This window comes from Acinonyx jubatus, chromosome E1 (genome assembly GCF_027475565.1).
Source record: "Acinonyx jubatus isolate Ajub_Pintada_27869175 chromosome E1, VMU_Ajub_asm_v1.0, whole genome shotgun sequence".
Lineage (NCBI taxonomy): Eukaryota > Metazoa > Chordata > Mammalia > Carnivora > Felidae > Acinonyx > Acinonyx jubatus.
Window position 1 is genome coordinate 4,101,932 of NC_069397.1, and position 23,643 is coordinate 4,125,574.

At 47.7% G+C, this 23,643-nt stretch overlaps 1 protein-coding gene across 2 annotated transcripts in view; it reads left to right on the top strand.

The window, feature by feature from the left end:
* Positions 1-1,893: 1,893 nt before the first annotated feature.
* Positions 1,894-23,643, top strand: part of GLP2R (glucagon like peptide 2 receptor) — a 53,633-nt gene continuing 31,883 nt past the window's right edge. The window contains exons 1-6 of one of the 2 annotated variants that reach the window (XM_027047466.2): positions 1,894-2,031; positions 2,813-3,071; positions 8,981-9,068; positions 11,068-11,172; positions 14,578-14,699; positions 21,999-22,105. In XM_027047466.2, the coding sequence (XP_026903267.1) occupies positions 2,973-3,071; positions 8,981-9,068; positions 11,068-11,172; positions 14,578-14,699; positions 21,999-22,105 (521 nt within the window). In that variant the 5' untranslated portion in view covers positions 1,894-2,031; positions 2,813-2,972. Of the gene's footprint in view, positions 2,032-2,139; positions 3,072-8,980; positions 9,069-11,067; positions 11,173-14,577; positions 14,700-21,998; positions 22,106-23,643 lie in introns of those variants that run through there. The other variant, XM_053211883.1, reaches the window with a different exon arrangement.

A 23,643-nucleotide genomic window follows, 5' to 3' on the forward strand; every position in this document is an offset into this window, starting at 1 on the left:
GACGATGCCGGCTCTGTTTTTGTCTTTTTAAACCCGGGGTAAAATACGCACAAGACAAAATTCACCATGGTGACCATTTTCTACTTTCATACTGCTGTGCCCCAGTCTCTAGTCCCCTCTTCATCTTGGGACCCCGGGGGCGGAGCTCCCCTTCCCTGTCCCCTGCCCGGCACCCGCCACTCCACTTCCTGTCTCTACCAACCCGGCCACTCCGGGGACCTCACACAGGTGGGGTCATGCAGTACCCTCTCTTCCTGACCGGCTTCTTTCACTCAGTGTAATGCCCTCACGGTTCACCTGTGTCATAGCGGGTGTCAGAGTTTCCTTCCTTTGTTTTTATGTATTTTTTAAGTTTCCTTTTATTTCTTTAGAGAGATAGTGAATGGGGGAGGGGCAGAGAGAGAGAGAGAAACAGAATCCCAAGCGGGCTTCATGCTGTGAGCACAGAGCCCAATGTAGGGGCTCGAACTCACAAACCGTGAGATCATAACCTGAGTCGAAACCAAGAGTCGGACACTCAACCGACTGAGCCCCCCCAAGGCATCCCAGATATTTTTAAGTCATCTCTATATCAAACGTGGGGCTCAAACTCATGACCCCAAGATCAAAAGTTGCACAATCCACCAATTGAGCCCCCCCCCAGGCGCCCCCAGAATTTCCTTCCTTTGGAAGGTTCTGTGGCATCCCTGGTGTGGATAGACCACGTTTTGTTTGTTGATCTGTCCACGGACACTTGGGTTGCTTCCACACTTTGGTTTGTATGGAGGAGGTCAGTGCTTGATGAAGACCAGGGGCACATGGGCAGGTGTCTGGGTGAGTCTGGACCACCCCCCGCTTGCCTTTTGCATCCATTGGGGTGCTCAGGGTTGGTTTCCAGAAATTCGGAATCCCACAGCCTGCCCCAGCCTGCTCCCTGCCCAACCCTACAGAGACAGGGACTGCCAAAGACAACGTCCTGCTTAAGGGACGGAGAGACTCAAGGTTCAGGCAGCCTCCTCTGGGGCCTCAGGGCTGTGTAGAGCAGGGGTGTGGCACCCAGCACCGTCCTGGGGTCTCCAAAGCCGGCAGGCACATCCATTGGCACCCTGGGTCCTGTCCTTATCATGGGGGCTCTCCAGGAGTGGTGACACAGAGGACACTACAGTCACTTCTCGGGCGGAGGACACTGATGCAGGAATAAGAGCAGGAAAAACATCACAGAAGATTCCACGTGGTCCTACGTGGAAACACACGGGTCCTAGACTGTATGACCCCCAGATGTACCCCCAGATGTACCAGAGAATCACCGGGCTGGGCGGGCAGTGCCCTGTGCGTCACTGTCACTCTCTGCCTCCTGCTGGCTCCTCCTGTGAGCCCTGCATTTGTGGGGTTGGCCACCCGTGTCTTGGGAAGAGGAGTTACCACGTTTCATCACTAGATGGCATCTGTCCAGCAGCCGGGAGCTCGTGCGTGGCCCCGACTCCTGTCCCTTCAGGGAAAAAAGGATGCTTGTTCTTTTTTTTTTTTAATTAATTTTTTTTTAAGTGTATTTATTTATTTTGAGAGAGAGGGAAAGAAAATGCAAGCAGGGGAGGGGCAGAGAGAGAGAGAATCCCCAGCAGGCTCTGTGCTTCCAGCAAAGAGCCCAACGTGGGGGCTTGAACCCCCGAACCATGAGATCGAGACCTGAGCTGAGGTCATGAGTCGGATGCTCAACCGACTGAGCCCCCGGGAGCCCCAAGATCTGCAAGGATTTCTATTAAGCGATGTTTGCTTGTTTCTCCCCCACGGTTCAGCAATCATTTACTCAGATAAGTGAGCGCAGGTGAGCCCCCCTGTTCGAACTTGAATGGAGAGAAAAGCGAGAGTAAACTAAATGAAAACACCATCTTTTTGTCTCTTGCAGACTGCGTTTCATCCAGTCAGGACCTCTTCCTCCTGGGCCTCTCTGGGCTGGACGGGGAGAGGTGAGGTGACAAGGGCCGAATGGAGCCTTTCAGAGGCCCCGCGAAGAACCCGCCAGCACAAAGGAACAAGGCCTGCAGACCTAAGGTGAGGTAGAGCACGTGGCCAGGTAACCGTGGCAGGTGATTCTGGGTAACCCCGGCTCTCCCATTTACTGCTGTGTGGCCTTGAGCAAGCATCCTAACCTCTCTGGACCTCACCTGCTCATCTGTCAAGTGGGGAAATGATCACGCCCTCACCGGACCATCGTGAGGGCAAAGGAAGCAGGCGGTGGGCCGAAAGCTCGTGTGCAAATGCACGTGTGTGAAACTACAAACATGTTACTTGCCTTTTCCCCTCGTCCTTGTGCTCTGGTGTAGACGGGGCCCGGGTCCCCCACTGGGGGCTTTGCTTCAGGACCTGGGTCCGGACCTGAGCTCTCCCTGGAAGTGTTAACATAGACGGGGCCCCCCAGGAGGAGACCCTGCCCTCGCGGCCAGGACGAGCTGCTGCCTCAGTAAGAAACGCAACCCCCTCACCAAGACGCCCACCGCACAGCTGGAACCGGGCTCACCCTGGCCTGCTGAACGGCAGCCGGAACCGGAGGTGGGCTTGTGCGCTGAGCGGGGGCTTGGGAAGCGGGGCCCATTGCCCGCCCGCTTTTCCTCCCGGGGTGGCCTCTGCTGAGGAAGTCCCTGGGAGCACAGCCGACTTGGGGAAGGTCTGGGAAAAATCTCCCTGCCCTCGGGGTGGGGGCCGGGGCGGGGGATGAGCCGCCGGCTTCTGAGAAACCCTGCAGATTCGGTAGGTGTCTCTAGACCGGTTTGGAGGCTCTCCTCCCCGCGTGCGCGCACTGGGTTTGTGCAAACATTTCCCCCGCCCCGTGCAGGGAAGAATGCAGCAGGAGGCCGCCTGTGGTACATCTCGGACCTTTCTAGAAGCGTGCCCGCACTTGTGAAGTCGCGGCAAGGAAGGGGAGGCCGGCACCGAGCGGGGCGGCGCCCCGGAGAAGGAAGCGGGGTCCCCCACCTGGAGTCCACGCGCTGCCCATGGGCACCCCCGTTGCCCGGGGGGCCAGGCCTCTCCCCGCCTCCGGGAAGCGCTCTCCCCCGGTCCTCGGCCTGCTGCTCCTGGTCTTCATCAAGCAAGTAAGAGCGCGTTCTCACTGTTATTGTTACAATGATTGCTGTTAGGACCACTTTTGTATCTTTTCCGATCCGAGAAGCCGTGTGGGGCTCTGGTAGGCAATTTGGAAAAACGTTAAGACGGAAGCAGCCAGAAACCAAAATCCCGGTATTCGGAGGCCATCGCTGTTCGAATTTTGGCATGTTTTCTGCAAATCCTATGCTTCTAGGCAGCTGAAATCGTGATGTATAAAGCGTTTTGAATCCCACTTTCCCCTTGACATCATTTATATAAGCATTTCCCAGGGGCCACATGAACTCTGTCAATAACGTTCAAGGGGCGCCTGGGTGGCTCAATCAGTTGGGTGTCCGACTTCGGCTCAGGTCACGATCTGGCGGTTCGTGGGTTCGACACCCACCTCGGGCTCTGTGCTGACAGCTCGGAGCCTGGAGCCTGCTTCCCATTCTGTGTCTCCCTCTCTCTCTCTGCCCCTCCCCTGCTCACACTCTGTCTCCCTCTCTCTCTCTCAAAAATCAACTTAAAAATTTTTTTGTAAATAGCATTTAAACTTGTCACATAGGTCCTCTTGTCTGCTTTTACAGTTTTCTCAGGCCTGAGTATTTAGGTTGATGGGCAGTGGGGTTTTTTTTTTTTCCTCCTTTCCTTTCTTCTTTTCCTTCCTTCTCAGTATGAAAATATAGAATGAGCATTGGTTTAAAAATTAAACGTATGCAATCTGAAGAAGTACAAGCACCAGCTATAAATCACTGGGTTCCCATTCCCCCAGAAATCACCCTCGTTCGCTTTGGGGGTCTCGTACTTTCAGACATTTTTCTGCCATTTATTTCCATATAGTTTTTTTTTTTTTTTTAACATAGGCTCGGATTATAAATATTGTATTGCAACCTGCTTTCGTCCTAACGAAATACAGTAAGAGCTAACACAAGCTAACACTTGGATGGAACACTCACGATGTTCTCCAGGGCCGGTGCCTGGCACGTCCTGTGTACTAACTCATTTCGTGCTCTCAGCAACCCCGAGAGGGAGGCCCTCCTGTTAGAAATGCCTCCTCTGCCCCCATAACAGCGAGGGAGGGCCGTGTCCCTGATCTTGTAAGTGTGCACCTCATCGGGCTTTCTTTGGTGCTAACCCGGGACCAGACAGGCAGAAAACACCCACCAAATTCTCTGCATCCGACTCCTCCCCGAGACTGCCTTCAAGCCCTCACGGACTGTGGATGTGAGCCCGATGGATGGTTTCGTGGAATCCCTGCCATGGTGGCAGCCTCTGGGCGGGCCACCATCGTGCTCCTGAGAGCCAACGGGTTGCCGGGCGAGTCCCTACAGAACTCGCATCCTGGCTTCAATCTTCTGTACGTGGCACATTAAAACTGACCACAGAACTGTCTGGCCTCGTTCCCCTTCTTACACACGATCACGCGTCGATCGTCCCCTAAGTGCCCACCACTGCTGTAGCATCGTCCCGCTAGGTCCCCGCCACGAGCCTCGGACGGAGGTGTTATTACCGAGCCCATTTTACGGTCGGGGAAATTAAGGTCGGTGGGAGTTAGACGGTCACCTGAGATCACGTGGCTCGTGAACAGTGGCACCAGGGAGTCAAGTCAGCCCGTGGTGTCTGAAGTGTTCTCGCTTCCCTGGCATTCCTTTGGGAGCTGTTGACATACGGAATATATACGTGTATATGTTACGGCAGCGAAATTTGCAATGTGTCAGGCCGGCTTATGACACTGAAAAAGCCACACCTCAGCTCTATCATTTGGCATTCTCATAATCAATACTCTTTCCAAGCGAGCAGTGTCTCCGGTCTGCCATCCACATCTATTTCTAGAAGCTCTTTCCTCTGTCTGTCCTCCAGTGTGCATCTATAGCCCCAATGTCCATCCCATCCCCCCCCCCGCCCCGCTCTTGGTTCTCAGTCTTAAAAACCCATATTTTCCCTCCAGATGTTTACACGACGAGGCTTTGCGTAGACTTTCATGATGGATTTTGCTCACAGATGCTTTCCCTGCCTGGAATATTAATGACCATGGCATGTTTCCTGGCAGAAAGTCTTCATAAAATTCACTTCATGAGAAATTCTCAGGGATGGTTTAGTTTCAAAATCCAAGCAGGTTCCACCCCCCACCCCCCACCCCAGCTCATTTAAGTGAATTAGCAGTTGCTCTGGCTTTAAAAAACATGAACTCTCTATCGAAGGCTCTTGGAGAAACAAATCTGTGACTCTTTCGTGCATTGCTGATGAGAGTGTAAAAAGGTGCATATTTTTTAAATTAAAAAAAGTTTGGCGAGGACAGTTTGGCGCTATGTTACCAGAACTCTTTAAAAATGTGTATCCTCTCTGGCCCAGAAATTCCAATTGAAGGACTTTCTCCTAAGAAAATGAAGATGTGCTCAAACGTTTAACTGTGAATATTTTCGGTGCAGCATCATTCCTATTAGCAAGCCTCTAAGCCACTGCAAGTGTTTCATGCTGGAAGATTTAAAATTATATCACATGTGTTCATAGAACGTTATGTAGCTGTTTAAATGGCATTTTAGAAGTATGGGTCTCGAAATGGATACATAGTCACCCTATATCTTCCGGTGAAAACACAAAGCAAGATGATTTCCTTTTTTGGTTAAAATAAAAGGGGAAAGAAAAAGAAGAAAGTAAACGGAAGCATGTGCACGGAGAGAAGAGTCCGGAAGGAGATGGTATTTTCTGATATAAGATTCTGATTCCACCTTCTCCCCTTTTTGCTTTCCTGTAATTTTTGTTTGATTGACAGAGAGGCAGATGCCTTCTTGAACCAAGAATACAATAAAGTGTATTTAAAGCCGTCAACAGAAGGTCTTTTTTTCCTTTTCCTCTCTTTTCAGCCAAGTTAGTCGCTGATGCTGGTTGCCTGTGAGACAGGGAAGAGGGAAAGAAGAATCAAGATCAAGTCAGGTTTTCCAGTTAGAAAACATCCATCCGTGTTCTTGCCTTGCCTCTATTTTGTTTGAATCGGGCTGTGATTGAACTTGGATTTGCGTCTTGTGTTCCTTGTGTCTTTAGGACAGGTGCTTGGGAAGGCAGTCTGAGTTTTTCCAGCTCCCCTACATTGACCAAATTCAGTGCTTTGTGGATTTCTTCTCCTTCTTTTTCTTCTCTTCTTTGTCCTTCCCCTTCTCCCCCGCCCTCCACCGCCTCCTCCCCTCCTTCTCCCCCTTCTTCTCCTTGCACTTTTAGCCATGGCCATCAGTCATGGTATAGGGCAGGAGGAGAGGGTCATGTCCATCCAGGGACAGTTCACGTGCCTGACTGACTTTATAGTCTTTTCCTCGGCCAGTTCCGGGGAAGTCCCTGAGGACATAAACAGCACCTTATCTAAGAAAGGGTCTTACTTCGACGGCCTGCAGGATTCTGGAAGCTGACAATTTGGCTATCAACTTATGTGCTGAACTTGTGGAAAATAATATAGAGTCCGCTATGGTCCTGTTAGGATGTTTATTTCCTTAATGTGTTAATAAACTTCCATCTTGCTTCTTGCCACAACTCAGAGACAGAAAATATTAAGGGGAGACTGAAAGCCTATTGCCTAGGGATAAATGCCAACTATTTCCTCCTCATTATCATTATCATTGTTACTTGTTGGCTAATCCCATGGTTTCTAAATTGTGTGCTAAGGTGCCTCGAGGCACCGCTGTGAGTTCACAGGGCTGCTGTAAGACATTTTAATTTTTCAAGGGAAGTCCAGCTGTACATGACATCTGCCGGACCTGGCTCGGGGTAGTTCATAGTTTCAGTATTCGGTAACACTCCTCTCCTTTTGATGATGTTGGATCTCTACAAAGCTGGGAGTGTTTTGCAGATGCTATCATAAAAAGCAAGGACCACCCAAACATCAGTATGGAACAGGTGCAAACATGGCTGTGTCCGATCTGATTCCCAGATTTGGGAGGTTGTCCAATCTCCGGTGGGCACAAAGTTGCTAGGATGCAAAAGTTTCTTAAGTTGTTTGGCCCTACCTACTAAACGAATGGGACTTTAGGCATTTCTTTTGGCTTAGGGGTGCTGTGGGGGAAATAATGGAGCCACTGAGGGCGCCATGAGTTGAGAAAGTTTGGGAACCCCTAGTCTAACAATGACTATACCAATTCTTCAAAAAGTTAGCCGTGTGATTCTTTGGGAAAAAAAAATGTGAAGGAACTATTCCCAGACCCCGTCATGAATTCCATAGCACACGGGGGTGGGCCACGCAGGGCAGAGAGAAGGTAGATTGGACTAATTACTCAGAAGGTGGAAACTGGCTGCCCCATTGGGCTCATAGGTGGTTGGGGTTTTTTCGTGGGGGGTGAGGGTGATGGTGGTGCTGGCTGTGTGTGTGTGTGTGTGTGTGTGTGTGTGTGTGTGTGATATCACATATTTAACCCCTCCTGTGTTCAGCCCCACCCCCAACTCTGCCCCACACCTGTGCTTCTGTTTCTTTAGCTGGAATTTGGGGGAAACTGAGGACAATAGCTCCTGCCCTGTGCTAGGATCTTGTATTCAGAGATGAAAAGACTATGTCAGCCCTCAAGGAATATATGGGATAGTGAAGGGGTTGGACAATTCAAGCCCCAATGACAATACAACACAATGGGCCATAGGACTTGTTTATGTGTGGGGTCACTGGGGAGAAGGGTCACTAGCTCAAGACTTGAGTGACAGAGGTGGTCAAGCATGATCAGGGGTCATTAGTCTCGAGTGAACAGGGGCTAACAAGGAGTGAGCCAGGTTGACGACGAGGGTGGACGAGAGGACGTTTTCCAAAGTCGTAGAAAAGCATGACTGGGGTAGAGGCTTGAGCTGGGGGTGGTTGAGATGTGAAGTCAAGTCAACAGGCTGCGAGGGGAAGACCTTATGCAGGAGAGCCCTGTGGACCTATCCCTTTGGGGGCAGTGTGGACCAGGTCAGAGGCAGAAGAAGTGGGAGGCAGGGTTAGGCAGGAGAGAGGCTTAGGACAGAATCTGGTGCTTAGTTGAGCCAAGGAAAACTGCTCATTTCTGGTTCATGACCAATGGTGCCGATACTGAGCCACTAGAAGATGAGGCTCTTTAGAAGCAGAGGACGATGGCATAAGAATGTCACTTGACTTTGCATGCCAGCCAATTACACAATTGTCTTATCTTTAGCAGATTCTAAGTCCTTTAGGGCAGAAGCTGTATCTTGCTCATCACTGCACCCCTTTGGTCCCTCCTTAATGCAAAGCCTAGCGCACAACAGGTGCTCAATAAAGATGAGTTAAGTTAAAGAAGAGAAAACCCCTTTAAACCCCTTGTTTTGTTCAAAAGACAAAAGCAGTGGTACGGATACTCAATTAGATGTTGTTGGACAACTCTGTTGTCTGCAAAGCCCAAAAAGATGTGCTGTATTTTTAAGACTCTATGGGAGGAGATAGTCATGTCAGAAAGAAAAAAACTCCCAAGGCCTCAGTTTAGTAGCAGAGCATCTGTCTACCCAATCTTTGACTCTGGACCCACGGGCCGCTAGGTGGGATGGCACAGGTCCCTAAAATTCGTAGCCTTTCCCTGACAGTATCGGGCCCTTCTTGGTACAATGCTTCTCTCTTTGAGATGCACATAATCTTAGGAACGTGCAAATATTCATCTACCAGGGCGTGCCATTCAGGGTGAGCGGGTTGCCTCCTCTTGAAACGTCAACCCCAGTTGAAGATTTTGTGGCGGAAGAAAAATCTTCCATATTTGTACTAAAACCAGTGTGATTAGATCAGGGAGTGAATGCGAAATCCATGTGCATCTGTAAGATGGGACATGAGATGTTGAAGAAGTTCTGCTTCTCAGTGCAGGGCAGGAGGGTCCCTTCAGTTTGAGAGTCATGGCAAAATGCTAATGAGGCCTCTTCTGTGTTTGTGGCTAACCTGGGGGTCACCATGGTGTTTTCTGCCCAGGTTACAGGATCCCTCCTTGAGGACACAACTCGCAAGTGGGCTCAGTACAAAGAGAAGTGTCTGAGAGACTTACTCAAGGAACCTCCTGGTAAGCACATGTATGAGCTACCCATGGCTGTGTAACAAATAGCTCCAAAGGTTAGTGGCTTAAGGCAAGCATCATCATCATCATCATTATCATCATCATTTATGATCTCTCACAGTTTCTGTGGGTGAGGAATTCAGACCAGGCACAGTGAGGATGGCTTGTTTTTGCTCTTCAGTATCTGAAGTTTAGCTGGAAGACTCGATGACTAGGGCTGGAATCATCTGAAGGCTTGTTCACACTTATGTCTGCTGGTTGATGATGGCTCCCAGCTGAGAGTCCGTTGGCCATAACACTTCCCCACTGCCTGTCTACACCGCCTGGGCTCCTCACAGCATGGCGGGTGAACAGAGGCCATGTTGCCTTTTATGATCTAGCCTCAGAAGCTACTTCCTCCATGTTTAATTCGGTCAGATGGTTACCAAGGCCTACCCAGGTTCAAGGGAAGGGAAGAGAGACTCCCACCTCTTATTATAAAAGAGAATATGAGACAAGATGTTTTCATAGATGTGACTATTTATTTAAAGCCATCGGTCACAGCACACTCACCATCATGACGTGAGCAACTGCCATAGATTAACCTGGGACTCTATTGGGTAGGTGGGTGGGAGGAAGTCCTCAGTCCCCCAGGGTATTATCTGATTCTGAGTCTTAACATTTCTCTTAATCCAGATCTACAGTAGATTTAGTGTTCTAGCAACTATGCTAATAGTTTGATCAGTCCATGGCCTCTCCTGCCCTCATACCGACTCTTTGAGTGCATCTAGACTCTTTTTTTTTTTTTTTTTAACTTTTGTAATGATGAAGCTGGCCCCTCCTTATCCTTCTGGCTGCTTTCAGAGTATTTCATTTAGGGGCCCACAAGAAGACAGGACATCATGAACTCTCTCTTCTTTTTCCAGACCCAAAACCAGTGCCAGCCTTCAAGCCATACCCCTCTCCCTCTGAATATTTTTTTCAGCCCGGACTGGTAGCAATCGATGCTTGACATCTGTTACAAGAACCACCCCTCACTTTGGGGAATGCTGAAATACTTTGCTTTCTGAAATCAAAGTAGGACAAGTCCTCTTTATTTGAAGTCATGCCGTGAGCAGCTCGGCCAGGTGAGCACTGCTTCACATAGACCATGTGCCGACACTTGGCAGTTGGGTCCGCGAGACACCTGAGCCAGGTCATAACCTGGCAGATCTGTGTCTGTGGGGTCCTGACGCCAGGAACGTGGCTGTTCAACCTGAGTGGCCCTTGCGTTCCAGACCCAATAGGAAGCAGATAGGAACGATGCTCGGCTCCCAGGAGTGAGCCGCTTGCAATATGGACATTTGGGATCCGGCCTGAAACCCCTTCACTCCATTCCAGGAGGCCCATAAGGCTGCATCGTAGGTTTTTATCTTCTCATTGCCAAGTGCCAGGGTGTAAATCATCCCTTGAATTTGAGATGGTGCAGATATCTCATAATGATTGTTGGCTTGGTCTTCGAATGGAGAAATATGACCAAATAGGGGTTGGGTCAGATACATGTAACCGAGAACCTCAGTTATCCCTGTCTACCCACTGGCCATCTTGCACATTTCACAGTACGGGTGTTCCAGGATCTAACTGATGAAGGTTTGACGATTCTTTGGTTAATTATGGAACAGAAGGCCCTGGCTGAATCCCCAAGTGTCCTCTTGACCCCGAGTTTGTGTGAGAGTTCAGTCCATGTTAAAACAAACCAACATCAGCATGACGTACACACTGACATAGCTGATGGGACCAGGGCCAGAGGTCAGGTTGGGTAGACAGAGTCACAGTGCTTGGGGATGCGCTAAGCTGATTCCTTCCTCCCCACACCATTCCGCAACCTTGACCGTCTGGACAGTGGGATACCCATGCTAGTTCCTGAGCAAGATGCACCAGCTTCCCATGCCAGGAAGGGGGCTCTGGGCTCCTGGGCACCTCTGCCTCCATCAGTGGCTTGGATGCTCCAACACTTCCGTTCATTCTGGACCTTTTCTCTCCACAGGGACCTTTTGTAACGGGACCTTTGATCGATACGTGTGCTGGCCTCATTCTTCTCCAGGAAATGTCTCTGTTCCTTGCCCTTCCTACTTACCTTGGTGGCATGAAGGTAATAAGTCTTATTTTACCATTTTCTGGCAGTTTCCTTAAAGGCTGCTCCCTCCTGGGTAGGCCAGTCAGGGAACAATTAGAGAGAGAGAGAGAGAGCTCCAATCTTGTGGTCTTCTGAAGTCCTGCTCCCCACAGAAGGTCTCCTACACTGTCAGTAACACACTTTCCTTCTTCTCTGTGTGCCTCCACTTGTCTTCTGCACCCGGATGCTCCATTAATGCAATAGTCCTCTTTTCTTTGAACACTGGAGAGTCTAGGCCCAGCTATCACTGAATTTACTGCAGGGTCATCGTGGAGAGGAGTGAGAGGTGGGGGAGAGATTGGGATGCTCACATCCCCAACTTTGGGCTTGTCAGATGGAGAAGAAGGGCATCAAAACTATCCTCACAATGGGTGCCCGGCTGGCTCAGTCAGTAAAGCACGCAACTCTTGATCTCAGCGTTGTGAGTTCGAGCCCCGTGTTGGGTGCACAGATTACTTAAAAATAAAATCTTGGGGCACCTGGGTGGCTCAGTCGGTTAAGCGCCTGACTTTGGCTCAGGTCATGATCTCACAGTTCATGGGTTCAAGCCCCATGTTGGGCCCTGTGCTGACAGCTCAGAGCCTGGAGCCTGCTTCTGAATCTGTGTCTCCCTCTCCCTCTCTCTGCCTCTCCCCTACTCGCATGCATGCTCTCTCCCTCTCTCTCTGTCAAAAATAAAATGAACATTTAAAAAAAAGTTTTAATCTTTTTTTTATAATTTAAAAAAAAATGTTTGTTTTATTTTTGACAGAGAGAGAGACAGAGGGGGGCAGGGGCAGAGAGAGAGGAAGACAGAATCCGAAGCAGGCTCCAGGCTCCGAGCTGTCATCACAGAGCCTGATGCGGAGCTCGAACTCATGGACTGTGAGATCATGACCTTAGCTGAAGTCGGGTGCTTAACCGACTGAGCCACCCAGGTGCCCCCCAATTTTTTAACCTTAAAAAAAATTACCCTTGCAATAACATTGGAAGGTGGTGCTGGTGGATGGTGCTTTTAAGCCCCATGGGACTTGGATGGAATCTTTAACCACTCACCTCGCCCCCACCCTGCCTGAAGGAAGTGGCTATTACGTAGGATTCCAGGATGATTATCCTGCTCCCCAGCAGCCCAGCCTCTTGGTGGGTTTATTCTGGAAGGGGACAGAAGCAATTACTGGTTAGAACTCTTTTGCCTTTGATCGCAGACCATCAGAGAGCAAGTAAAAAAAAAAATTATTCTCAAAAAACATAAGCGGTTACAAAGTTCTAGGCAAAACCAAGTGAGAACGGGTTTCTGTGCAGGCGAGATGGTGATACTTTGTGTTTAATTTCAGCTCACTAACTCATCATCAGTTAAAACCTGGTTTCGATTAAGAGAGAGTTTCCAAGGAAGAGAGATGCATGTCTCGATGGGAAAGCTAGTAGCATATTCTGTGGAACTGTGCTCTGGTCAAATCCAGCTGGAGGTGACCCAGAGGCATGAGGACGTGACATTTAAAGGAAGATACCAGAGTCTGCTGGACCAGAGAGTCTGGATAGTTGGGGCAAGCCAGCATAGTCGGGTGGAAAGAGCCCTGCATGTGGGGTCCAGAGCCTGCCCCTTGCTTTTACCCTCTGGGACTTTGGGCAAGTGTCCAAGCCCTCCGAGCTGTGGTTTTCTTGTCTGCAAAGTGAAGCAAACAGTGGCTACTTTTAAAGCCACGCAGAGGAATGAACGAAAAGGCAGGCACGGAGTCAGCCGCACAGTAGGTACTTCGTAAACGGAACTGAGGCTGAGACCGAGGTCAAGCCCTTGGATTCCTGAAGGTCTTTAAGACCCTGAATGTCCACGGGTCTCAAGGGCACATGAATCGGACCATCACCACCCGGCCCCTCCGTCCACCTGTTTTTCCCAAGAGCTAAAGACACGGGTACATTCCATTTGGGGGGAGGGGGGGAAACGTGGTCCAAAATCTAAACTTACAAAGAAGTTGAGTTCAAGGCTTTTTTTAAAAATGGGATCTGGGCTTCTGGAGTGTCCCAGAGGGAGTGTGATTCGCAGAAGGTGGGAAGTTACTCTTCTGCTCAACATCCTGTGCGTTAAATCTTAGAATCCAGACGGGTTCTTGCAAGTGAGAAGAAAATATGGAGGCAAAGGAGAGGGTTAGAGAAGGAAGAAGGAGAACAATTCTGGTGGGAAAAGACCAGGGGAACAAGAACTCCAATCGGAGGGTGGGGAGGGTGTGACGGGGGACTGTAACGGTGACAGCCCTGAAGGGGAAAGAGAGCCACCGGGAGGTCAGGTCAGAGAGTACCAGGAGCCAGACCTTCCAGGGCTTTGTGGGGGCCAGGGAAGGACCCTGACTTGTTTTCAGACAGCCCTGGGAAGATTTGGGACGAGGCATGACATGGTGTGACTGTCGTGTTACCCATAGACCATGGGGAGGGGCAGGAGTATTGGAGGCATTTGCAATAAACCGAGAGAGGGAGAGAGGGAAGGGAAGAAGGGCAGCTCCAGGGAGGGGGAACAGAAGGTGAAAGGTGAAAGGCTGTGCTCAGACTCGGGTAGGTTGGAAGCCCAGCAGCTGACAGGCTTGGTTGATGGGCCGGATGAAGCGTAAGAGACACAGAGAAAAATCAAGGAAGGCTCCAAGGTTTGGGGCCCCAGGCCTGGGAAAAAGGGTCTGCCATCAACAGAGGCAGGAAGTGGGCAGGGGGCGCAGGTCTGGGGAGCAGGTGTTGGGAGAATGGTGCTGGAGGGGTCAGTCGGACAGGCTCCGAGGGGCCCTTCGGGTGGGCAGATGGGAGCTCCCTCTGGGTGGCCGTCCATTAAAGCCAGCGAAGCGTCACCACCAGCCTGCTGCCAACAGGCTCGGGGCGGGAAAGTTCGGACATTTTCCATTTCTCATTTGCAAGTCCAGTCGCCAGTGGCCCAGGGAGGGGGAGACCCCTTTGGGGAAGGAAGGGTCCCGGGAATGGATGTGGCTGGGCCACATCGATCATCATCGCGGGCAGAGCATCTCAGGGAGCGGAGGGACCACGAGCTCCAGGCCACCGAGCTTGGAGGTGGCCCAGCAGGCTGGGTCCACCCCTGTCTCTTCCTCGCGACATCGCCCCTTAAGCACCAGGACGCGATGGCCCTCCGATCGCGCCCCAGGTCCGCGAGTCTCCCAGCTGGGCTGTGCATCTCCGAGTCAGGGACTCAGAGGGACTGTTCTGGCTCCCAGGACTTTGGGTAAACACAGCAGACGTGAGCGGGTCGTGGTTTGTTACGAAACGCAGAAGCTTCCGTGTTTTCCTGAGGGAAATGCAAATCCCTTTTCCCTGGGATTTTCCACAGCTTTGCGGTGAGGACCTCACCACGTACTGGGGAATGGGCTGTGGCCCCTGACCTTTCTCCCAGAGCTCTGTTTACTTTTGCAGAAAACTCTGGAAGGGCCTACAGACGCTGCCTGGCTCAGGGCACCTGGCAGACACTGGAGAACTCCACAAATATTTGGCAAGATGATTCCGAATGCTCCAAGAAGCACAGTTCCGAACAGAAAGTGAGTCTGCTTGGCCCGGTGACGACAGGGTCCTCCCCTCCCCCCACCCTCCACCAGGGTCCCCCTCCACCCCCACCCCCACCCCCGGTTGGCTTTGGGGCCACACAGAGAGGCTTCCTCTGAAGCCAGTCTGCCCCAGACTCACCTGGGGAAGGTCCACAGTCCCACAACAGCCAACCTCTGGCTGCTTTTCTGGCTGAATTTCTTTGGCAGCTCAGGGTGACGTGTGGACCCCCAAGGACCCTCCGCTTCTCACCCCTGGCCTGGTACTGGGGTGCCCAGAAACGTTTTCACACCGTGGGCACTTAATAAATACCGAAGGGATGGTTTCACAGATTCTTTTTTTAATGTTTATTTATTTTGGGGAGAGAGAGAGGCAGAGCATGAGCAGAGAGAGAGAGAGAGAGAGAGAGAGAGGGAGACAGAATCCAAAGCAGGCTCCAGGCTCCAAGCTCCAAGATGTCAGCACAGAGCCCGACGCGGGGCTCAAACCCATGAACCTCGAGATCATGACCTGAGCCAAAGTCGGACGCTTAACCGACTGAGCCACCCAGGCGCCCCTGGTTTCGCAGATTCTGAGTTGGTGGGTCTGTGATGGGGTCTGGGCATCAGACGGGTACCTAGTTCCCCAGGGGAAGCCAACGGGCAGCTGAGGCTGGGGCGGAGGTGATCCCGGGGACTCACCAGCAGGGCTGACATGACAGCCTGCCGCTTCCTCTGGGCTCAGGTCTGCAGGGGCCCCCTCGGAGGCAGGGGGCAGGGACAGCAAAACAAGAGTTGAAAACTGCACTCTCCAAGATTGCAAGTAAAGATTTCTCTCTTTAGGAAGGTGACGACCAGGGTATGGCCTCCTCCCCTCTGCAAATGACCGTATTTCCAGGAATTCAAATACTCAAAAAAACAAACAAACAAAAAAACCCAAAAAACAAAATCCACAAAAAATGCAAAAACTCCAAAACACATAAAAACCAACTTCTGGCCATGTTTGCCTGTGTTTCTAATAGAGGGTTGACATTTTGCCCATGAAAGGCTAGTGATATTAGATCTTTGCTTTTCAGAGTGTTGGTAAACAAAAATCTCATCGGTTGGGGGTCCTTATGTACGATAAATGGTACTTTTTACAGAGATTGTGTTAGTGCACGTGTGTATATGTGTATGTGTGTGTGTATAATTTTAATTTATAATTTTAGTGATGACATTTGGTTTCCATATAACACAAGATATATCAACTATATGTGTTTTTCAGCATTGTATTTTGAAATATCCAAACATACAGAAAAGTTACAAGAATAATAAACACTCACAGACCCATTATCTAAAATTCAAACTGTCTTAACATTTCCCCGGATTTGCTTTTGCTTTGCCTCTCTTCTCGTGAAATGTCTGACAATAATTTGCAGGCGTCATGAGATTTCACTCTTAAATATTCATCAGGTCCTTCCTAAGCAAAGACATTATCCCTCATGAGTACAAACCAGCAATTAACTGCATATCAGCTGATGTTTTATCCACATTCAAATATCCCCCGTTTTCCCCTCCAATTTTTATAGCTTTTCTTCCCTGGACTAGAGTCTTGTCCAGGTTGATATAGAGCATTTCATTCTATATCACTTTCGTATCTTTTCTTCTGTAATCTCCCCACCCTGGCCCGTGACGCTGGCTTTTTTAAAAAATTTAAATTCAAGTTAGTTAACATATAGTGTAATAATGATTTCAGGAATACAATCTGGTGATTCATCACTTACATATGACACCCAGTGCTCATCCCAACAACTGCCCTCCTTCATGCCCATCCCCCATTAGCCCACCCCCCACCCAACACCCCACCCCTCAGTTTGTTCCCTGTATTTAAGAGTCTCTTATGGCTTGTCTCCCTCTGTATTTTCATCTTATTTTTGCTTCCCTTCCCGTATGTCCGTCTGTTTTGTTTCTCAAATTCCATGTATGAGCGAAATTGTATGATATTACAACACTGGCTTTTAGAAGACCCCCCCGCCCAAAGAACTTTGTTCTAGAATGTCACAGAAGCTGGATTTGTTTGTTTCCTCGGGATGTTATTAGATGCACTCTCTTCTATATTTCCTGTAATCTGGAAGTTGGATTTAGAGACTTGGGAAGACTCAAGCTGATCCACACAGGTGCTGGGTACTTTGTATAGCATTACATCGGGAGACCAGAATATCGGGTGTCATACCACAGTGATGTTCCGTGCGATCATTTGATCTAGGGGGTGACAGCCAGATCTCTCCACGGTAAAGGCGCTTTTTCCTTTTGTATATGGTCAGTCATTGGTAGGACAATAGTTTGGAACCTTGGATCTTAATCCCTAAGAAACCTTTATCAGTGTTTCAACCTTCATGGATGATGCTTGCTTGAATTGATTCGAGCTCTGTCCTTTCTTCTACATTTACTAGCTGGCATTCTTCTGAGGAGGCTCCTTCCCCTTCCCTCTGGCTTTGAGCGTGGCTCTGAGCTCACTAATTGCTTTATTCACTTATTATGATGATGATTTTGATGATCAGTGTTTTTCTAAATTTAGCTAGTGAAATCCCTCCAAACTGGCTCTTGTGTCCTTTTGTGATAGTCTCGTTAGTCTTGGAGCGTTTCCTTATTTTCTGGCACAAGACGATGGTCCAAGATCATCTCGTGTTTTCCCCGTCCCGGGCCCAAATCAGCGAGTTCTCCAAAGAGTTCTGGATTCTCTACGTGGAGGAATGTTATTAGAAACCAAAATCTGATTGCTAGGTGTGTTCACTGTCACTACAACTAGGACCTTTGTAGTACACAGATTTAAGAAAAAAAAAATCACATTTGCAGGATGTTTTTTCCTTAGGCTATATGTTCAGAGTACAGTGTTCATAATTATTGGAAATAATTATTTTCTCTACGTGGTCATGTTACTGATAGGAGACACGGTTTTATTCAATTGTTCCTATTAGTGTTAAGGATTTGCCTTTTTCTTCTCTCTTTCCTTCTCTTCTCTTCTCTCTTATTTTATTTTTAATAAATACAATATTGACAGGGTTTGAAAGCCAAGACTAGATACAAAACATTTGGTCGGAGAAACCACGCTCCTATCGCTGTCTTTACCGTTTCTGCCTATCTCCTCTAGATAACTAACCATTTTAAAGATTTTTCGGTTTATCTTTGCTTCCTTTTCTTTTCTTTTCTTCTTCTTCCCTTTTTATCAGCTTATCACGTACAGCTTATGTTTCTTTTTGCAAAACTAAGCCAAAATCTAAATATGTCGTTTGACCATTTTTCTTACGTAAAAGGCGGTACATCTGAAGCCTGATAGGCATTCTGCATTTTGCCTTTTTCACTTAACAGCATGTTCTAGAAGCATTTCTCCCTTTTTTCCTTTCACAGTTGCATAGTACTCTGTCTACCCTGTGTATCTACCATTGTCCATTCACCCACTCTGCTGTGGCCACTGGGGTTATTTCCAACCTTTTATTGCTAATGATGCCACCTCGAATAACCTTGTATGCCTATGTTAGTTCGTATTTGTGATGGTGTATCTCTGGAAAGATTCCCAGAAATGGGGCTGCTAGATTAAAAAGTAGATGCATATACAGCTGTGTTAAATATTGCCAGAGTCCCGCCCCCCCCCCATAGGAGTTGTGCCATTTTGCCCTCCCTTCAATGTCCGAGAATACCTGCCTTCAATATGCATACCTCAGTGTATGCATATTGCACACCATGATTACGAAGCATTTCATAAAGATGTCTGAGTGACTTAAGACTCACCTGTTGGTACTGAGAGTGACCTGGGTGTTCTGGGGTCACTAGGGAAGTAGCCAGGTTTTACTGGAGGCTGCATGTAGAGGACAGTTTAAGAAACTCCTCTGAAGGGGGTGCAGTTAAACCAATTGTCTATGTGCTGTTGGTACCTACCTACATCCCCTTGCCCTAACCAATTCAGTACACAATTGTCTAACTTCTTAGCGTTAGCACATGCGTTTCTTTGCTGGTTCTCTGGTTCTTGGTTTATAGCCTATCTAGAAATCCAAAACAAATGCAAATAACACATTAATGAATAATATAACTGAGGCCCCTCTTTGTGAAACAGACCACAAGTGTCTTCGAAGTTCAGAGTTGACAATACACAGAGAGGCATTCAGGGAGGACTTCTTGTAAGAGGTAGGTTGGTGCTGGTTTTAGAAGGATAGATTTAGTTTTGAGGAGAGGAGAGACCAACGAAAACAGTTAGGGACAGGACAGGATTATGGAGATCTTGATGGGGTCCGTAGAAACTAATTCTAGATAGAAATATGGTTGGGCTTGATTTGGAAAGACTCAAAAGTTACGTAGCGATTTCTGCATCCAGGCCACCACTACAAGAAACGTTTAAGAAAATCCTTAACATAGAAAGGCATATATGCCAAATGGAATTTGTGTCAACATAAAGGAATGCAGAGCACCAGAAATGGTAACTAGGAAGGCAAAATTTTTAATCTTATTTTTTTAAATCTCTTAAAAGATAAGTGAATAGGGGCGCCTGGGTGGCTCAGTCGGTTAAGCATCTGACCTTGACTCATGTCGTGATCTCATGGTTCGTGTGTTTGAGCCCCTCATTGGGCTCTGTGCTGACGGCTCAGAGCCTGGAGCCTGCTTCCGATTCTGTGTCTCCCTCTCTCTCTGCCCCTCCCCTGCTCACGCTCTGTCTGTCTCTCTCAAAAATAAATAAACATTAAAAACTTTTTCAAAAGATAAGTGATCAGTTAAAGTGAAAATAGTAACAATGTATTATGGGCTCTAATATACGTACAAGTAAAATGTTCAGCAGTTGCACAAAGGCCAGGATGAGGGATGTAGCAGTATGGTAAGTTAAAGATGTGTACTGTAAGCATGAGAGCAACCACTAAAAAGCAAAACAAAGAGGTATGGCTAGTAGGTCATTGAAGAAAAAATTGAGTTAAAAAAATACACTCAAACCAAAATAAGGACAGAGAACAAGGACAAGACGGGACGAAGATCGAAACTCAGCCAGATAAATAACCCCATTAAATGTAAATGGTCTAAACCCTCATTAAAAGACAGAAACTCTCAGGTTAGATTAAGAAGATAAAACAAAACAACATAAAATCCAACTATGTTCTGTCTACAAGACCCAGGCAATTGATTTTTGACAAAAGCGTCCAGGCAATTCAGTGCGGGAAAGAATGATCCTACCAAAAAAGAGCACCAGAACAATGGGATGGGAGAAAAAAGAAAGCGAACAAACAAAAAAGCAAACAACCCTAAACTTCAACCCTTGCTTTACACCATGAATAAAAATGAACTAGAAATGGATCATATACCTAAATTTAAGAGCTCATTCTATTAAACTTCTAGGGAAAAAATAGCTGAAAATATTAAGGCCCTTGGTCAGGTCAATATTTTTTTTCAGGGAGAACTCAAGTGCAAGCAGGAGAGAGGCAGAGGGAGAGGGAAAGAGAGAATCTTAAGCATGGAGCCTGACATAGGGCTCGATCTCACTACCCTGAGCTCATGACCTGAGCTTAATTCAAGAGTCAGATGTTTAACTGACTGAGCCATCCAGGTGCCCTAGGACTTTTTAAACAGGACACAAAAAGCACAACTATATAAAAAAGTTGATACGTCGAACTTCATCACAATAAAAAAAAAACACTTCTGCTCTTCTAAAGACACTGTTAAAAAAATACAAAGGCAAGCCACAGGATGGGAGAAAATGCTTGCAAAACACTTACCCGACAAGAGATTTATATCTACAATATATAAAGAACATTCACAATTCAACATTCAGACAAACAATCCAACTTAAAAGATGGCCAAATATTTGAACAGATACTTTATCAAATAAGATACACAGATGGCAAATCAGCACATGAAATGATTCTTAACATCATTAATCATTAGAGGAATTCACGTTACAACCCCAGTAAGAATCCCACTACATACCCATTAGAATGGCTAAAATTTTAAATACGAATGATATGAAGTGTTAGTACAATCTAGAGCCACTGGAACTCTTAATCCACTGCTGGTGGAAATGTGAATTGATACAACTTATTTAGAAAACAGTTCGACAGTTTCTGAAGAAGTTAAAACATACATCATGCTACTGCCACCACTTTATTTCTACATATTTATCTGAGAGAAATAAAAACCTATGTCTACATAAAGACTTGTACAGAAATTTTCATAGCAACTTTATTGGTGAAAGCCAAACTCTGAAAACAACTCAAATGTCCGTCAATAGGTGAATGGATAAATACGTTGTGGTATATTCGCAATGGAATACCACTCAACAATAAAAAAGTAGACTATTGATACATGCTATGACATGGGGGGAATCTCAAAGTAATTATTCCGAGGGAAATAAGGCTGATCAAAAAAATAATAAATAAAGAGTACATGTCATAGGATTCTTATATAAAATTTTTAAAAAATGGAAATTCATCTCGAATGCCAGAAAGCAGACCAGGGTTTACTTGGGCATAAGATGGTAGGCGGGAATGTATTATAAAGGGTCACAAGGAAACCTTTGGGAGGTTATAGGAATGTTCATTATCTTGAGTGTGGTGATGAGATCACCGACATATTCATACCTAAGTTCATCAAGGTTAATTCTTCAAATATGTACAGTTTATGGTCCACCAGGCATGCTTCAATGAAGCTGATGAAAGTGTTATGTGGAGACATTTAAGGCATGATTTAGCAGGTAATACATATTCTCTGTGGGTTCTTGTACAAAAATGTATTAAGAAACATAATTTTTATGGCGATTAGTATGATGGATTGAGTGAGAAGGTGGGATTCCACTGGAAAATCACAACAGACTTTCCGGTAAATTATGCCCTGTTCACAATCAGGCTATCCAGAGACTCAGGGAAAATATTCCACTATTTTATTGGGTGTCCATCTAAGGGGTCATGAATGAAAAATTGTTTTAGGAGGGCCCCATCTTCAGAGAAAGGGACTTCTATATTCTAGGAACAGCATGCCCAGGGACAAAGAACCTGTCCTCATTTCTAAGCCACCCTTTGGTGTTCTGGTGTTCTGGGCACAAAACTTCCATGATACTGAGAATCTTGGTGCATCAATGCTGGGCTATGGGACAAGCCAGGAGGGTGAGACCCCCAGTGGGCTCTTCAATTCATCAAGACTCTTTGGCCTCTAAGTGTGCCAGAGAACAGTCTAAGCTACCCTACTTGGCTGTCAACAAGGCTACAGTGCCTGCCTAGAATCTTGGTCATCCTGGGAATGGAGCTGGGGGTTGGAGGTCATAGCTTCCGGGCTTGGTGGTCAGATCTACCCCTTGTCTGTGCTCAGGTGGAAAACCACGCCTTGCTCTCGACCTTGCAGCTGTTATACACCGTGGGGTACTCTCTCTCCGTCGTCTCCCTCCTCTTGGCTCTCACCATCCTCTTGTTTCTTCGGTGAGTGGAACTTCTGCTGGCACCCTGGGATTTGCTTCCTGGCTCCCTCTAGAAGGCAGAAGACTGGGCTGAATGACATCATGGTCCACCAGAGCTGGAAGGGATCTGAGAGTCTCCAGCCCATCAACCCCGTTGTGCAGGCAGAGGGGAAAGGGATAACGATGGTCCAGTGAGAAGCACTGGGTCACTGCAGGTCACGGGGCACTGCTAGAACTGGAATCTGGGAGTCCTAACTCTGATTTAGCCACTTTGGGATTGGATAGCCTCCTGTGTGCCCTGCCCTACTGGAGGCATGATTTTTACAGAAGAGATTAAGAAACTTCTCCAAAGCAAATTAGTGAGCGGTAGAGCTGTGATTTTAATCCATGGCCCTCAGACTCCAATTAGCTATTAATCATTTGAATGCTTCCTTGGTGCCAAGCATTGTTCTAACCACGTTACATGCATTAAGCCCTTTAAATTTCTTCCCTAATCAGAATTAAGGTTAATTCTAATTCTAGAAGATTAGCATTATAATTAGCCCCATTTTATAAACGAGTTGACAGAAATATGGAGAGATCGAGGAACTTGCCCAATGTCACACAGCTGCTGAGTGCTAGGGACAGGTTCACAACCAGGCAGTTCAGAGCCTGAGCATTTTCATTCCCTTACGCTGCCTTTCAGAATCCCAGAGCCTGAGTGCATTTTACTAAACCATGTTTTCAGACATCAACCAAGTGATTTATTTATGGACGTCCTAAGGAGCCCTCCAAGCCTGCGTCTTGGCCTCACCCCTTCAGGAACATAACTGAGTATGATGTGGCCGAATGAACATTTAATACAGATGCAGGAGACCTAGATGGGCACTGTGGAGGCCTGGATGCTAGCTCCAGAACAGGTCCCCACATAGGCTCCTGTAGCACCACGTCTGGCCCCTCAATCCCAGGATGTTCTATGGCTCCCCAGAGCACAGTCACGACCATATACCCCATCTAGAGAGCAATTCTTGAGCAGTGGGAGCATTCCATAGCCTGTACCCCCTGCTATCCATGACCTCCTACACTCGCCTTCCCAAAGTCCCAGAAGCAAGCCAGGAGAAAGTAACTGCCCAGCTAAGCAACTGCTTTAGTGAAGCCTAGGTTGACCAGATATCCATTTTGCCCCTAGTGCTGGAAAGAACAAGATCCAGTGCCTGCCCTTGAGTGGCACCCAGTCTAATTAGGGAGAAGGATGCATAAATAATAAAACACCTGCCTCAAGTACTGTTTAGAAATTTAAAAAGTAATAATAGCTCTAAAGCCAGGCAGGTGTGTGTGCTGCATGGGGGCACAGGCAAGGCTGTGAAGGCACAGTGATGGAAAAGGGTCCTTTTGTCTAGAGACACTAAGGACACACAGTTTTACGCCAGCCAGTACAAGAAAAAGAGCCTGCAGGAGGCTTCATGTGGGTGAGAGGGAGGTAATGAGAGCTGACATTTTCTGGGCACTTACTAGGTGTAGGTACTGTGTGAGTACTTTGCACCCCAAACCAGATTGTTGCTACGGCAATCCTTGAAGGAA